Source organism: Oncorhynchus mykiss, chromosome 16 (genome assembly GCF_013265735.2).
Source record: "Oncorhynchus mykiss isolate Arlee chromosome 16, USDA_OmykA_1.1, whole genome shotgun sequence".
NCBI classification, from domain to species: domain Eukaryota; kingdom Metazoa; phylum Chordata; class Actinopteri; order Salmoniformes; family Salmonidae; genus Oncorhynchus; species Oncorhynchus mykiss.
The window spans coordinates 28,919,324-28,937,524 of NC_048580.1; the positions used below are offsets into that span (position 1 = coordinate 28,919,324).

At 40.8% G+C, this 18,201-nt stretch overlaps 1 protein-coding gene across 1 annotated transcript in view; it reads left to right on the forward strand.

Annotated features, from left to right (window-relative positions):
- The first annotated feature begins 5,493 nt into the window (after positions 1-5,493).
- Positions 5,494-18,201, forward strand: part of nrg3b (neuregulin 3b) — a 428,644-nt gene continuing 415,936 nt past the window's right edge. The window contains exon 1 of the mRNA XM_021565559.2: positions 5,494-7,648. Coding sequence (XP_021421234.1) covers positions 6,910-7,648 — 739 coding nt within the window. The 5' untranslated portion in view covers positions 5,494-6,909. The remainder of the gene's footprint in view (positions 7,649-18,201) is intronic.

The following is an 18,201-nucleotide window of genomic DNA, read 5'->3' on the forward strand; positions in this document are numbered from 1 at the left end:
CACCCCCCTATCCACATCGATGGAACAGTAGTGGAGAGGGTAGCAAGTTTTAAGTTCCTCGGCATACACATCACAGACAAACTGAATTGGTCCACTCACACAGACAGCATCGTGAAGAAGGCGCAGCAGCGCCTCTTCAACCTCAGGAGGCTGAAGAAATTCGGCTTGTCACCAAAAGCACTCACAAACTTCTACAGATGCACAATCGAGAGCATCCTGGCGGGCTGTATCACCGCCTGGTATGGCAACTGCACCGCCCTCAACCGTAAGGCTCTCCAGAGGGTAGTGAGGTCTGCACAACGCATCACCGGGGGCAAACTACCTGCCCTCCAGGACACCTACACCACCCGATGTCACAGGAAGGCCATAAAGATCATCAAGGACATCAACCACCCGAGCCACTGCCTGTTCACCCCGCTATCATCCAGAAGGCGAGGTCAGTACAGGTGCATCAAAGCTGGGACCGAGAGACTGAAAAACAGCTTCTATCTCAAGGCCATCAGACTGTTAAACAGCCACCACTAACACTGAGTGGCTGCTGCCAACACACTGACACTGACTCAACTCCAGGCACTTTAATAATGGGAATTGATGGGAAATGATGTAAATATATCACTAGCCACTTTAAACAATGCTACCTTATATAATGTTACTTACCCCACATTATTCATCTCATATGCATACGTATATACTGTACTCTATATCATCGACTGTATCCTTATGTAATACATGTATCACTAGCCACTTTAAACTATGCCACTTTGTTTACATACTCATCTCATTTGTACATACTGTACTCGATACCATCTACTGTATCTTGCCTATGCTGCTCTGTACCATCACTCATTCATATATCCTTATGTACATATTCTTTATCCCCTTACACTGTGTACAAGACAGTAGTTTTGGAATTGTTAGTTAGATTACTTGTTATTACTGCATTGTCGGAACTAGAAGCACAAGCATTTTGCTACACTCGCATTAACATCTGCTAACCATGTGTATGTGACAAATAAAATTTGATTTGATTTGATTTGATTTGACTTAACAAAACATAGAGAATAATAAGGATATCTAAGGTCAGGGCGTGACAACTTAAAAAGTTTTAGAACACCTATTCATTTAAGGGTTTTTAATAATGTTTTACTATTTTCTACATTGTAGATAATAGTGAATACATCAAAACTATGAAATAACAGATATGGAATCATGTATTAACCAAAAAAGTGTTAAACAAATATAAAAATACATTTTAAATTTGAGATTCTTCAAATAGCCACCCTTTGCCTTGATGACAGCTTTGCACACTCTTGGCATTCTCTCAATCAGCTTCATGAATTAGTCACCTGGAATGCATTTGAATGAACAGGTGTGCCTTCTTAAAAGTTAATTTGTGGATTTGTTTTCATTCTTAATGCGTTTGAGCCAATCAGTTGTGTTGTGACATGGTAGGGGGTATATAGAAGTTAGCCCTATTTGGTAAAAGACCAAGTCCATATTATTGGAAAGAACAGCTCAAATAAGCAAAGAGAAATGACAGTCCATCATTACTTTAAGACATGAAGGTCAGTCAATACGGAACATTTCAAGAACTTTGAAAGTGCAGTCGCATAAACCATCAAGTGCTATGAAAAAAACTGGCTCTTATGAGGACCGCCACAGGAATGGAAGACCCAGAGTTATCTCTGCTGCAGAGGATAGGTTTCTTAGTTACCAGCCTCAGAAATTGCAGCCCAAATAAATGCTTCACAGAGTTCAAGTAACAGACACATCTCAACATCAACTATTCAGAGGAGACTGTGTGAATCAAGCCTTCATGGTCCAATTGCTGCAAAGAAACAACTACTAAAGGGCAACAATGATAAGAAGAGACTTGCTTGGGCCAAGAAACATGAGCAATGGACATTAGACTGGTGGAAATTTGTCCAAATTTGAGATTTTTGTTTCCAACCGGCACACTCAACCAGCATGGCTACCAGAGCATTCTGCAGCAATTAGTGGGACTATCATTTTTTGTCCTGTTTTTCAACAGGACAATGACCCAACACACCTCCAGGCTGTGTAACGGCTATTTTACCAATCAGAGGACCTGCATCAGAGGACCTGGCCTCCACAATCCCCCTGACCTCAACCAAATTGAGATGGTTTGGGATAAGTCAAACTGTATAGTGAAGGAAAAGCAGCCAACAAGTGCTCAGCATTTGTGGGAACTCCTTCAAGACTGTTGGAAAAGCATTCCAGGTGAAGCTGGTTGAGAGAATGCAAAAATGTGCAAAGCTGTCATCAAGGCAAAGGGTGGCTATTTGAAGAATAGCCATATTTTTGGTTACTACATGATTCCATATATGTTATCTCATAGTCAAAATAGTACAAATAAAGAAAAACCCTTGAATGAGTAGGTGTTCTAAACCGCCTATATTTATTTATATGTGTATATATATACACATTTGCAAACATTAAAAAACAAACAGTTTTTGCTTTGTCATTATGGGGTATTGTGTGTAGATTGATGAGGGAAAATAACAATTTAATCCGTTTTAGAATAAGGCTGTAATGTAACAAAATGTTGAAAAAAATCAAGGGGTCTGAATACTTTCCGAATGCAACGTATAGCGTGATCTATAATAGTGCTTTGGTCCGCAGTGTTTTATGCTAGTAACAAGCTGTAAAATACCCAGATGGCTTTTAGGGAAACATTTTTGACCTTCTCTCATTGAGTTAAGAAGAATAGCCAGCAATTACATTTTTCTGCGTCTGTAGGCCTACTCTGTCTGTGCTGGAAAGGTAGGTCTTAACTTTTGAAAGAACCATGCTCATATTCCTTATGATGTCTCAGATTTTATTGTTTGCAAACAGGGACAGTTTCATTGCGAACAAGACTCACTGATTTGGCATTGGAGTGATATGATAAGATGAACACATAGGCCTATCGCTCTGTCCATTCTTAGCCAGTAATTTTGATAATTTGTGTGGTATTAAAAAAAGATTCCGCTAATATGTAAAGTGACGTGGAATTGCATGACGTTTTTGTAAAATGCTATTTTCTTCTCAGCCCTCCAAATACAATGATAGATTCATGCAATGCTTTTACTATAAAGAAGATTTTTCCACCCCTACACTTGTCTATGGTTGGTCTGCGAACCCACAACCTTCGGGTCCGCAGCCCCGTGCGCTCTCAAAATTCCTGCATTGCCATGTAATGCTTTCAGGGTGAAAAACTGTTTCTAAAACTGCATATCTAAGGCTCTGTCTGTCTAAAAAGTGTGGGTAATGGTAGACGTGTTCTCTGCTATCTACTTTGTTTAATTATAATTTTGGGTACAGGGGAGGGTCACTTGTTTTTTTTAAGCGTTCAGGGAACGTTTAGGTCAAATATATTTTGCTGAATGGGAAGGCCATCCATTTTCATTTCAGGGAAGTCCGACATTCTCCATAATAATTAACATTCACTCCCTAATGTAAAACATCTAAAGTGTGGTATTCCGCAAGTGAGCTGTCACGGCTCTTTACTCTTCTCTATTTTTACTAATGAGCTACCACTAGCCTTAAACAAAACCTATGTGTCTATCTATGTACGCTGATGATTCAACATTATACACCTCAGCAACCACAGCAAGTGAAATCAGTTTTAGAATGGATAGCTGGTAATAAACTAGATCTGAACATAGCAAAAACTAAAAGCTTTTGTATTCGGTACAACTAATTCTTTATGTTCTAGACGTCAGCTGAGTCTGGTAATGAATGATGTAGCTGTTGAGCAAGTTGAGGAGACTAAACTTATTGGTGTCACCTTAGACTGTAAGTTGTCAGGGTCAAGGCATATTGATTAGAATGTTGTAAAGAAGGGGACTGCAGAATGGCGCGGGAGGGGATGCTGCTTCCGTTTTACAGGCTCCTAACAAACTTCTATTCTGTTTTTTTTTCTCGCGTTGCTTGTAACATATTGGTACATAATGTTTCTTCCACCATCTCCTATGACAATAGCTGACGGGCCTCAACCAGGTGGTAAGGGTATGTGACAACACATCTGTCACACTGATCCTCAACAAGGGTGCCCCTCAAGGGTGTGTGCTTATTCACCTCATGTACTCCCTATTCATCCACGACTGTGTGGCCATTGCACAACTCCAACACCATCATTAAGTATGCAGACAAAACCGGGATTAGGCCTGATCACCGATAACGATGAGACCGCCTATAGGGAGGAGGTCAGTGACCTGGCATTGTGGTGGCTTTGACTTGTCTTCCTACACACCTGGTTTCAATCCCATTCATTACCTGTTGTGTATTTAACCCTCTGTTTCCCCTCATGTCTTTGTAAGAAGATTGTTTTATGTTCAGTATTCGTGTTTTGTATTTGGTGCGCGACGGGTCCTCGTACCCACTTTGTTTCATTGTATTTCATGGTTTTGGAGTTATGTGTTTTAAGTTATTAAACTATTCCATTCCACCAAGTTTTGATTCTCCTGCGCCTGACTTCCCTGCCACTTATACACACGACTGTGACAGGTTAACTAACACCTGTTGTATTCGGCGCATGTGACAAATAAAATGTTCTTTGATTTTGATTTGAGAGGTTTGTCTCAGCATATTTAACACCACAGTCTACCAAACAAGTCCTGCAGGCTTTTGTTTGATCTAATCATGACTACTGCCCAGTGATATGGTCAAGTGCTGCAAAGAAGAACCTAGAAAGCTGCAGCTGGCCCAGAACAGAGCAGCACGTCTGGCCCTTCAGTGTACACACAGCTGTCAACAGTAGGCATGCAAGTGTCTCTTGGCTCAAAGTAGAGGAGAGACTGACTGCATGATTGAGCCATGATCACATGGAAAACCCTTCCATCTCAAATTACTCAAGTAAACAACCAAATTAGCTTAAAAAAAACAAATAAAACAACACGTCACAGCACAATGCCTCTTCCCTATCTGACCTAAATAACTTGTAGGCATATGTATATTTATTGAAGTATGTATGCGTGTGACTGATAGATGCCACTGAATGTAAATGGAATATATGAAAATGTTATATATTCATGTATTTGGATGTAGGCCTAGAATAATGGGTATCTATATTTCTCTCAGTGCTGTGTCAGTAGGACGTTTGTTATTTCATATTTGTGTAGTTCAATCTTTGAGCTGTTCTTGTCTATTGATGTTCTGTATTATGTCATGTTTTATGTGTTTTGTGGATCCCAGAAAGAGCAGCAGCTGCTTGAACAACAACTAATGCGGATCCTAAGAAAATACAAAAAATACTTAAGGTTGAAGGAGGCTTTAACCCACCCATAAATGATGAGCCCAATGTTTGGTTTGTTTTTCTCCCGCACTGGTGGTGTTAGATCGGGGGAATGTAGCACCTCACTACCTCTCCCTCTCTCTCTTCCACTTCTTCCGTCCCTCCCTCTCTCTGTTTCCTGGGGTGTGTCTGTGGCAGCTCTTCTCTCCTCCACACGGTGTGTTGTGCGCTGCCCCCTTGTCTACGCTGCTGCTGCAGAGCTTACTCCCAGAATCTCTGCCTCCTCTTTCGTTCTCTCGCTCTCTCTCTCTCACTCTCTCTCGCCCTCACTTTCATTTAACAGTGATAGGGAAGGCAGTGTGGTCTCTGCCTCTATCTCGCTTTCACAAGCAAAAGCTTACAAGGGCGCACGCACGCAGTGTGTCGGAGAAGGGATGGGGCTGTTGTTGTTTGTCAGTCTGGAATCCTGCTGAGAGTGAAAGGGAGGAAAGCGCTGGTCGAGAGCCGTGGAGCCCACATCACTCACAGCGGAGTGAGCAAATCTTTCTATCTCTCCCAGTAGGCAGCCTTCAAGAACAGCAGCCGCATCAGTTTTTCAGAGCAGCACTCTTCCCCCTCCCCTCCTCTTTCTTGCTCTCTCTGTTTCCCTTGCTGTCGCTCACTCTCCCACTCTCACCTCCTTCGGCAATGTGGGAATGTAGCGGACTGATGTAGCAAACAAGCAGCCAAGGCTTTCAGATTTTTCTACCACAATGACAGGCGGTGGACAGACAGCTGGAGAAAGACGGACAGTCCAGGAGATCTGAGGGGAAAGGGATTGGATGGGGATCAGTTGGATTTACCCCCCCCCTCTTCCGCCCCACCAGCCACATCCAGACAGATCCTCTCCCCCACTCTCTCTCCAGTTCCACTGGCTCTCTTCATGCAGGATTACCGTTCACCACTACAGCTAAAACAACGCTGCACGGGGCTGCCTGGAAGGACAGCAAGGGGGAGGCTGACCCAAGGTAGGGAAGAATACTGTAGAGGAAGCCCCTGGACTGGAGCCTATATAAAACACCTGAGAAATAAAAAGAGGGCAACCCCTCAGAGCCACAGAGGAAAAGGAATCGAGGGCCGTGGATCAGAGTGCCATTGAGAAGCAGTGAGTTGGAGCCGCAGAGGAGGTTTGTTTCTCATTGACACACACACGGGATTTACAGCTATGGTCTGAAGCTTGCCACACCGTGAATCGATGTTCTCCTGCCTGCCTTTTTCATCAGCTTTTTTCCTCATACGGGAGTGAAGTATCTTGGGATTTACCGTTGTTTCGTTACCACCTAACTACAGCGTGGCTCGCCCCCTCCGTTCAGCATCCTCACCTATCCATGTCCAACCTGTGTGTCTGTTTGTTTGTGTGTTTGTTTGTGTGTGTACTTAGCTAGCTCTGCGCCAGAGGGAGTGTATATTTGCTTACGTGTGCATCCTCGTGAGCTGCTTGGCTTGTAATTACTTGTACGTGTCTGTGGGTGCCTTCTTGTGTCTATGTGTGTGTGGGTATAAATGTAGACATTTTGTGTGGGTGCATTGGTAAGATGCCCACTGTTGGTTCTGTTCCCCATCCCCTGTCTCGTTTGCGCCCTTTTGTCATTGGGCCTCCGGTTTGACCCCTGAACTTTAACGGCATCGGCAGGATGAGTGAGCACTCAGGAACGAGCACTCTGGGGGCCATGACCCTGGAGGAACCCGGGGACGAACAGGCCTCCCCTCGGGCCCCGGGGCCTCTTCGCTGTGGGCCCTGTGCCGTGTGGTCCCGCCAGCAGACCTGGCTGTGTGCGGTGCCCTTGGTGATGGGCTTTGTGGGCCTTGGCCTCAGTCTAATGCTGCTTAAATGGATTGTAGTGGGCTCCATTCAAGACTATCTGCCCACGGACCTGGTGGATGCCAAAGGCATAGGGCAGGATCCCATCTTTCTCTATGAACCCAGCGCCCTGCCCAAACGACCAGACACTATGACCACGACTTCCACCACCAACCCTCTAGCGTCCGATGGCACGGCCCCAGCCCCGAGAACTCGATTTGTGCTGCCCTCCAACCACTCGGCCCCGCACCTCCACAACCGGATCGGCAGTGGCACCCACGTGATGGGCACCACCACCACTACCCGCACCACTCGACTTGTCCTGCCTGGGGGTAAAGAGATGACCCCGCACAGCACCACGGTACAGCAGAACGGCAACACGGGAAACGGTCGTAAGGATAAGGACCCCCCGAACTCACAACCTAGTCCAACATCAACAACTACCAAAGCCACAACCAAGGTGCAATCGCCCACTTCTCCACCACCTCCCCCAGCCAAGCCCACCGGGCGCTGGAACCCTGGACGCTCTGTGAAAGGTCCAGCCACACGCCCACACCACCGCTTCAGAACACGTAAGTCTGTTTTTCTTAAAGGGAGGGTGTGTTTGTGTCTGTGTGTGTGTGCAAATGGAACAAATGTTTCACAAGAGCTCAAGCATTTGTTCTAACTAGCAAATGGCATTGGAGTGCTCGTGGAGCTGGTGCCCAATTACCATACATTAATGTATTGCTGCTGAATAAGAAAAACCCCACAAAAGGCTACTTTGTATAAACCATAGTCTAAATATGTGCCGTATAAAGATTATCTCCTCTAACGGCATGAAAGGAGGCACTCATGCAACGTAATGGCATTCACACTGTGGCATTCATTAGCCAGTCCTTCCAGGATTTCGTGGGGATTTTCTGTGATATTTGCAGGCATAAATGCTTTATTTAGATGTGCCAATTCTGACATTTTGCATGGCAATATGCAATGATTTTGTCCAATTAGTTTGTTGACGTATGGCTTGAATGAAACATATTATGCAGTAAATGTGCAGAGCTCTCTTTTTGCGCTGCGATGCTGTAATATTGCACTTTTATGCTATAATATTGCAATGATTTTACTGGTTTATGCAGAAATAGTGTGGTGATTGGTAAAATGTCCAAGGCCTCGCACAATATGCAGGGAATTGTTGATTTAGCAAAAAAAAAAAAAATGCCATCGCAGAATCCTCGAGGGACTGAAAAGAAATCTGGAGGCACTTGATTTCCTTCTCATCTTTATCTTTGACTTGTGCATTAACGCAATAAGAATTTCTCCTCCTGCAGGCTCCACGCACTTGATATTAGTGTCATAAAAAAATGGTTGCTGCTATCTCTGTGACTCTATGATGGGTCCTGTGTCTCAGCTGAAAGCATCTTAGGCAAACGCTGTGACTGTGTACAACATATCCCTGTTTTGGAAAACAAATATGGAGGAGGGATAGAGGAGGAAACCGGGAAGCTCTCACCTCCTGTCTGCCTGTATCAGATAGTGAGGCAAAGATCCCATTTAGATAAGTGACGATATGAGCACTGCCGCAAGTGCAGAGGAGAGACTGCAGGACATACAATGGACAGAGAGAGGAGAGGGAGGAAAAGAGAGGTAGGGAAGATAGAGAGAGAGAGGAGTGGGAATAAGAGAGAGTGTTTGAGTGAGAGGGGAGGAAGGGAGAGAGGAGTGTGTGTGAGAGAGAGGGGAGAGAGAGAGAGGGGAGGGAATAAGAGGGACATACAGACAGAGAGAGCGAGTAGAGAAGGAAAGGGAGTTGGTGGCATTATTTAGGCTTGCATGCATATATTTGCTTTATTTTTGTGTCTATGCATTAATGTAGTTTCTTGCTTACTTTTCCTTTGATTGCATTTTGATATCCAGGACATAAATATCCTATTGGTTTATTAATAAAGCACATAGTTCTGTATAGTTTCACATAATTTACAATTAGTAGCAGTACACAAGATGGAATGGAAATGTATTACTAATTGATTTACAATTTGTCATGAAAAAGAGTGTTTGAGTTTATTCATGCAACAAGTAAATTATCAAACCCATCAGTGTTCTCTGTCAATATTAATTAATTATTTGAACGTCACAAGTGTTTGTCTGAATTATAGTTTGGCATTGAAACATAGAATATGATCAAAACACAGACGTTTACAGTAAGGCAACTGAACACCTTCATTTTGACGTGAACAACAAACCTATGTGCAAAACTGGTTAAATGGCGACAGTTTTGCTGTTGAAAATATATAATTTCAAAAAATGTTGCTTACTGGAAATCAATGATATTCATTCTTAATTGTTAGACACTGTGACGAAGTGAGATGAAGATCCGCTATCTTCACTGGCTTTAGTTGAATATAAAACTCCATTAATGTATGTATAAATCGGGAGATGCTGTGCATGGCTGATGATGTCAGTTATGCAAGACATTGCGAATGAGGGGGCTGTCTATAGACTACATATTCTATGACATGGGTGGAGACTTCACAGAGAATAACATTTACCATTGATGAGACTAGGCTACCAACCTTACCATGACGAGGTGAGAACACGTCGGGTTGATGTGACTGATGTCATTTTGGCTGGTAGCCTAGTGGTTAAGAACGTTGGGCCAGTAACCAAAAGGTACAGCATACAGGAAAGTGTCATATTTGCACATAGATATATTAGCAGAACACTGCTTCTACTGTATTATGTGAAGTGTGGAACTGCCACACTTGAAAGTTATCAAAACATTTTGTTTAGAATATCTACATAAGTTTAGCAATTGCATTCTTCTCATATTACTCTGTAGGCTACTGACGATACAAAGCTTCCTCCTGGAGGAAGCTATGAATTGGTTAGTAACGTACAGAGCAGTGGCGATTTTAGCATGTAAATCTTGGAGGTGCAAACTCCCCCCCAAAATTGGGGATGCATGCCAGCAAACCCACTACACAACACAACACTAAACAATTAATTTGTTTCACTATAATGGTGACAAGCAGTGCGCACAAACTGTTTGGGCCTACATAAAGCTGTCCCAATAGCAGAGCTTTCTTTTCAGCACCATGAAGTGAATCCTTACCACCGCTAGACCTGGCTATCTTTAGAGCCTTGTCTGGCAGCGAAACAGTTAATTCAGCTTTGTTTACTGCCTTTTTAAAAAACATAGCTGATACAGCTGACTTGCTTAAACAAATGTGGTTCCTACGGAAATTTGAGATGTACAAACTATGGCATAAGGGAACAACGAGCGGATAAGAGGCATTCTGTAATTTCGATTAAGGCATTAATGAGCAAGCTAAGACGAAAGTAGTCAATATAACTATGTGTTCAGCACTTTTGAAATGTACATTGACAGAATGCAGAACATGGGCTGCTCTTACAGTATTTTCCCTGTACACCACGTCAGAACCGTAGGATAAATAAAGGGAGCATATAAGTAGACAATGAACGCTCTTACAATATTCGACGATGACATTTCTCAAAAACAGATTATAGGCTACATGTGCACCACCGAGTCAGAACAGTAACGTTAGGAAAAATGAAGAGCTGAAAATAGACCACATTTTTAGGGTGAAGCACATGGGCTACTAACAGATTACTACACAACATACACTTTGTATTACTTTCTTAGATAGAGTATACATATCTTCCAGGCATATTACACAATTTATGCAGAAGAATATAAGATATTTTTGGACTCACTTGAACAGGAATGTGGCGTGGTGGTCCGTTGTGGACAAATTTTGTCATCAAAGAGAAAGAGGCCAGATTTACCATTCCGAGTTGGATGACCGTTCAAAACGTTTTTTTCCCAGTCTGAGCTCGTTTATTCCCGACTTCCCATTTGCAATTCACCGATTCCTTCCAAACCACTCACTGTTGAATTTGCGATTTCCAACTTGTTGTGTAACGTTTATGTCTAATGGCTGATGAGCACCGATATGTTTTATCTATCATTTCTCTTCATTATCTCTCTTCATATGACAAGCATTAAAAAGGATTTGCCAGTAGATTGTTTACTTGATTCATGATGATGACTGCTAGCTATGATTTTGAAAGTAAGATGTTGACATGATCAGTCCAGTCAAAGCTACTATATCTGTGGCCAAAGACCTTCAGCCTTCTTGGGCACTTGTATTATAACTATATGGCAGGATCCAAAGGGGTTACATTTTCAATGTCTACCCTTACATTTTCAATGTCCCCCTGACATAGTGTCCCCATGAGAGACAGAACACTGAGCCAATCACAGCGCAATGCTCACTTTTTTGCTCCTATTTTTCCCACCACCACAGAAAGCACTGAGCTAGGCTGAAAGACCTGCATTTTGGAGCTGCCTTACACAAGAAAACAAAAAAGTGACTATATTTGAATGCAGCTTTATTAACTCAAGGATATACAGTTGAAGTCGGAAGTTTACATAGACCTTAGCCAAATACATTTAAACTCAGTTTTTCACAATTCTTGACATTTAATCCTAGTAAAAATTCCCTGTCTTAGGTCAGTTAGGATCACCACTTCATTTTAAGAATATGAAATGTCAGAATAATAGTAGAGAGAATGATTTATTTCAGCTTTTATTTCTTTCATCATATTCCCAGTGGGTCAGAGGTTTACATGCACTCAATTAGTATTTGGTAGCATTGCCTTTAAATTGTTTAACTTGGGTCAAACGTTTCAGGTAGCCTTCCACAAGTTTCCAACAATTAGTTGGGTAAATTTTGGCCCATTCCTCCTGACAGAGCTGGTGTAACTGTGTCAGGTTTGTAGGCCTCCTTGCTCACACATGCTTTTTCAGTTCTGCCCACACATTTTCTATGGGATTGAGGTCAGGGCTTTGGGATGGCCACTCGAATACCTTGACTTTGTTGTCCGTAAGCCATTTTTCCACAACTTTGGAAGTATGCTTGGGGTCATTGTCCATTTGGAAGACCCATTTGCGACCAAGCTTTAACCTTTAAGACTGATGTCTTGAGATGTTGCTTCAATATATCCACATAATTTTCCTGCCACATGATGCCATCTATTTTGTGAAGTGCACCAGTCCCTCCTGCAGCAAAGCACCCCCACAACATGACGGCTTGCAAGCCTCCCCCTTTTGCCTCCAAACATAACAATGGTCATTATGGCCAAACAGTTCTAATTTTGTTTCATCAGACCAGAGGACATTTCTCCAAAAAGTACGATCTTTGTCCCCATGCGCAGTTGCAAACCATAGTCTGGATTTTTTGTTGCGGTTTTGGAGCAGTGGCTGCTTCCTTGCTGAGCGGCCTTTCAGGTTATGTCGATATTGGACTCATTTTACTGTGGATACAGATACTTCTGCACCTGTTTCCTCCAGCATCTTCATCAGGTCCTTTGCTGTTGTTCTGGGATTGATTTGCACTTTTTGCACCAAAGTACGTTCATCTCTAGGAGACATAACGCATCTCCTTCCTGAGCGGTATGACGGCTGCGTAGTTCATTGGTGTTTATACTTGCATACTATTGTTTGTGCAGATGAACGTGGTACCTTCAGGCATTTGGAAATTGCTCCCAAGGATGAACCAGACTTGTGGAGGTCTACAATTTTTTTTCTGCGGTCTTGGCTGATTTCTTTTGATTTCCCCATGATATCAAGCAAAGAGGCACTGAGTTTGAAGGTAGGCCTTGAAATACATCCACAGGTACACCTCTAATTGACTCAAATGATGTCAATTAGCCTAGCAGAAGCTTCTAAAGCCATTTCTGGAATTTTCCAAGCTGTTTAAAGGCACAGTCAACTTAGTGTATGTAAACTTCTGACCCACTGGAATTGTGATACGGTGAAATAATCTGTCTGTAAACAATTGTTGGAAAAATTGTTGGAAAAATTATGTGTCATGCACAAAGTAGTTGTCCTAACCAACTTGCAAGAACTATAGTTTGTCAACAAGAAATTTGTGGAGTGGTTGAAAAACGAGTTTTAATGACTCCAACCTAAGTGTATGTAAACTTCCGACCTTAACTCTCTCTCTCTCTCTCTCTCTCTCTCTCTCTCTCTCTCTCTCTCTCTCTCTCTATATATATATATATATATATATATATATATATATAGATATATAGATATATATATTATAATAATATAAAATATAAAAATGTGGGGCTCAAAACAGGTGGGTAGGAGAATGACGAGTCACCACTGCTACACAGTGGTATGAGAAGAGTGCCATTCTCCTGCATCACACATCTGCCTGTAGTTGCTGGTTACTGGCCTTTGCCAGCTGGACCAATGGGCCAAGGCAAACTCTGTCATATCCAGAATGAAGTGTCATGCACTCCACCGCTCCTGCCTCCATGGGTCCATAACCTGTAATACATTACATAGATTATATGGAAGGGACTTCACCCACTGGAGATTTGAAGACTTAACCTCACCCGAGAGCTGTGCATGTCAGTGTGTGGTTAGACAGCCAAATCCTTAAGATTTGGAAAATTTGACAAATAGAATGCCATTTAGATAGCTAAAGCTGTACCTTATTTTTATTTGCTTGGTACGTGTTTACATACTGTCTTTATAAGCACATTGATATGATATTTACAGCATAACATTTTTGTCTTTGTTACACAATCACACTCATAGATGTTTTTGTTTATAACACTAAAGCAGGATGATGTTTGTGCAATGTCCACATGTAGCCTACACCATATCAGTAGTTCTGGAATTTGTCCCCCGTGAAAGATCTAACACAAGACATAATAAGAGACGAGACGAGACAAAACTTGCCAGTTATAGAATATTGTGTTGTAGGACAACTGAGCTGACTCAAGACCAGGCATTCAACTCGCCGTTGATACCGTTTCCCTGTTAAGATGTCTTTACATGACGTGATGAAATATTGAAACTATGTTGCAAGCTACTTTCATAGCAAGGTGTTGTAGAACGATTGTCTTATAAAACTCATTACAGGTGGACCAGCGGCCATCTTTGTGGTAGTACTTGGAAGTTAAAATTTCCATTCAATTTAAACTTCAATGATGTACCAACTAAATTGCAGCGGTATGAAGGGATATGTCCATTCTATACATTATATTTCTATGATTGAAATGACACCCACCCTGCATACAAGAGTATGCTGTGTCTCAAACTATGGTGGGCACAACACAAACACCTCAGATGGTGTAAATAGGATCTACGTGTATATTTATTATTTACATTAAAGGTAAACTATTATACTTCTCCATATTTTTTACATTGGATTTAGACATTAAATATACAAAGTGAGGAACAATACAGCAATTGTTTTTGTGTGTGTACAGAATGTATTTATGTTCAGGACCAATGCAAATTCCTCTGTGATTTCTATGACTGTTAGTGAATATAATGTTATATTTCTAGTACAAGGGCTCAGACCTCAGGGCTATGTGTTAATGCTCAAAATATGAGGTTAAATACATGTAAAAAAAAAAATATATATATATATATATATATATATATATATATATGTGTCCTGATCTTTCTTATATCTCTCAGATATAGGAGAGACACTTCAAAACAAACTTAGTTTTGATATGTAGTAAATCTGATATTCAATGCGCTTGTAAGGCCCATTTTTTTTTCTCCATCAAATATATATTTTGGGGTGAATACTTCAAGGGGTCTTAACATTCTAAATTAAATAGCTAAAGGATCCATGGTATTACCTTCAATTCCATATAGCTTAGTAGAACCCCCCAACCCCCAGCCTTAGACTGTTTAGTGCCAAAAATAATGGGTTAAATACATGTCAGAAAAAGAGAAACGTTTTCTAATCTGTTTATGTCTCTCAGATATAGGAGAGGAACTTCAGAATAATCTTCCTTTTGATATTTTTTGGGGAGTATCTGTTGTTCTATGTAGTGAATCTGTTATTCAATGCGTTTGTATGGGCTAATAGCAGTAAGGCCCAAAAATATTCTTAATCAAAAAAACATTTGATATATTCTTTGATACTTCAAGGGGTCTTAACATTCTAAATCAAATAGCTAAATGATCCTTGGTATGATCTTCTAAAAAACATTCCATATAGCTTAGTAGACCCCCCTCCCCACCCCTCCCCCAGCTTAGACAGAGTTTAGACTCTGATGGGTTAATTAATAGAAGGAACCATAAATTCTGCTCTGTGAGCTACAGCTGAAGTGTAGCTGGGTCATGCAGCAAGGCAATGATCAAAAACACACATCAAGTCTACATGAAAATGTTTAAAAAGCAACACATTTGACGTTTTGGAATGACCTAGTAAATGTCCTGACCTAATTCTAATTGAGATGGTGTGGCAGGAGTTGAAACAAACAGTTTATGCTTGAAAACCCACACATTTCGCTGAGTTACAGCAGTTCTGCATGTAAGGGTGGGCCAAAATTCATCCACAGCAATGTGAGTGACTGATCAACCACTAGAGGAAGTGTTATGTTGGAGTCATTGCAGCTAAAGGTGTCACAACCAGTTCTTGAGTGTAAGCGGGCAAATACTTTTTCATACAGGGGCATTAGGTGTTGCATAACTTTGTTTATGAAATAAATGAAATAAGTATGTAATTGTTGTGTTATTTGTTCACTCAGATTTTGGTTGAAGATCTGATGACATTCAGTATCAATAATATGGCAAATTGGAGAAAATTAGAAAGGGGGCAAATACTTTTTCACGGCACTGTATCTCTATGGTGTCAATTGTTTGTTTATTGTTTCGGTTTGGACAATTTTGACTTATTTTGGACTTTAAAGAATAACAATAGCTTGCATATGTCTGGCTATCTTTCATTTGGACAGATGTACATTGCCGCAAACATATATTTTAGTTCCAAAACCATACTTTTTCTTGATATAATAGATGCTCGGTAGTGATGCTTCTTAAAAGGTTTACCAACTTGCTCACTCATTTTCTCTAAAATGTTTGCAGACAGACTACTCTGGAGAACGGTGCAATCCCATAATTTGGTGATATTTGTAGTGTTACTTTTATTTTGTGTGTTTCAGTAGTGATATCAATAGTGTTGAAATAAATACAAAACATTAGCTTTATTTTCGAAGATTAGGAGTCAGGGTTTTGGAGAGCCACCTACCTCTCAATACTAAACTGACTTTGTAAATTATGTTTGCTATTGCCTTTGATTGAATTAGAACATATCTGACACGATTCAGGAAACAAGGCGCATGTTGCAAGTCAGACTTCACAGGAGAGCCTTTTGAAACAGAATTAAATCTTTTTTTTTCAAAATGTGTTTTTTTGGCAAGAAATGCCTTCTTGAACGTGTGAACTTTCATGTGCCTTAATAACAAACTTGTATGCCATCTGTAAATACGAATTAAATTGTTAAATTACGAGCCTTGTTGGTTAAGCCACAGAAAAAGCTAGCAACCTTTCCACTAGCCATGATTGGCTAAGATAATGATTGGGCTGGACATGCTGAGAGAGGAGAGAGGATTTGTCTGCCATATTGAAGGCTGCTGTCTATTTGAGCTCGTCAGTTTGTGTTGGTAATCCTGTCGAACGTGGCTTTTAAAAAAAAATATTGTGTTGTGGAGCTTTCTGGAGGATCAAGATTTGAAATCAGCGGAATTAGAGTATGATAGCTAAAGAGATGAAGAAAACACCGGTCTCCGGATTACATCTTCAAACTAAGGGCAATCGTGGTATGGCATTCCTGAGAGGGAGACTCATCCATCATGCATGATGATGTATACAGGTAAGATAGTCTAGCTTCTAATTTTGACAGAAAGTGGTTTCATTTCAAGCTAAAATGTACTGTTAGCTGGCTGGCTCCCTAGCTGATGTTATTATTTGTTTCCCAGAGCAATTTGCTTTTCTAGTTAGAGCCTAATGTTAGCTAGCTAACATTGGACATGGTGGGTTATCTCCCAGCACTGTGGCATTGTTGGCATTTTGTTCATTGTTGTTTAATTAGCTAACGTTAGCTGGCTGGCTCGTTAGCTAACGTTACGTGGCGTGTGTCCTCTTAAACATTGTTTACCTAGCTAGGTTCATTGTTTACCTAGATAGCTAGCTATATGTCTTAAGCTAAAGTGTACAGTTAACTAGCTAGCTAACATTAGCTGGCTGGCTCCCTAGCGGAAGTTATTATTCGTTTCCCAGAACTGTTTGCTTTTCTAGTTAGAGCCTAATGTTAGGCATTGTTGGCACTTTGTTCATTGTTGTTTAACTAACGTTAGCTGGCTGCCTCCCCACAGGAAAGACAAAATTAAGATAAGACCTCTTCTTAATCACATTTATTTATCCTAGACATGATTAAGCACAATTCAACACCGATATGAGATTTTGACTATTTTCTCATACTTCTCAAATACTGCTCCTGAGAAATAGTCAATCACTATGATCAAGCTATAAGATCTCAAAATGTCTCACAATGTTCATGGGGGGGGTCTCATTCCAATGTTCTTAATGTTTCTCAAAACCTTCAAAGAGTGAGATAAACAGCCAGATCTAAAGATAAACTCTGTTGTCTCATTGGTGACTGTATCCAACGTCTCAAATATGTTTCAGTTATCACATCCAAGTCTCAACACTCAGATCTCTTACTCAGATCCAAATAGAAGATATTTTCTTAAACATTTCCTCACCCATTTATGACGGTGCAATTTCTCAAATATGTCTAACACTGTTTAATCTTCATCTTATTTGAATGATTTGTTTAATAAATCAAGATCTCAAAATGTTCTTATAAGTCTTATTTTGCATCAATGTAAAGTTTTGAATCAGATTTACTATATAAGGCAAAGTGGTGGTCATTTGCTCAGCTAGAATGTAATTTAACCAATTCTTTAAAATCATTTTTTTAATTATTTAAATAACAGCACAATTAACTACACATCCAATGTACAGTATAAAGATTTTGTGACGGTTGCTGCATCCCCAGAACCCCCCTGTGAAGTATCAGTCAATACAGCATGTTAATATAACTACTGAAATAGAAAACAAAACATCCTTGACATGAACAAATCAAGCCATATGTTTACAAAGCATTAATAACAAACAATAAAGAGAACAATGATGAATGACAAAGGAGTGTGCCGCCTTAGGCAGAACTGGCAATGCTGTTTTAATGACTTTAAAGCTTGTCACTTTCTGACCTTAGTTCCTTTATTATGTCTTTGTGTT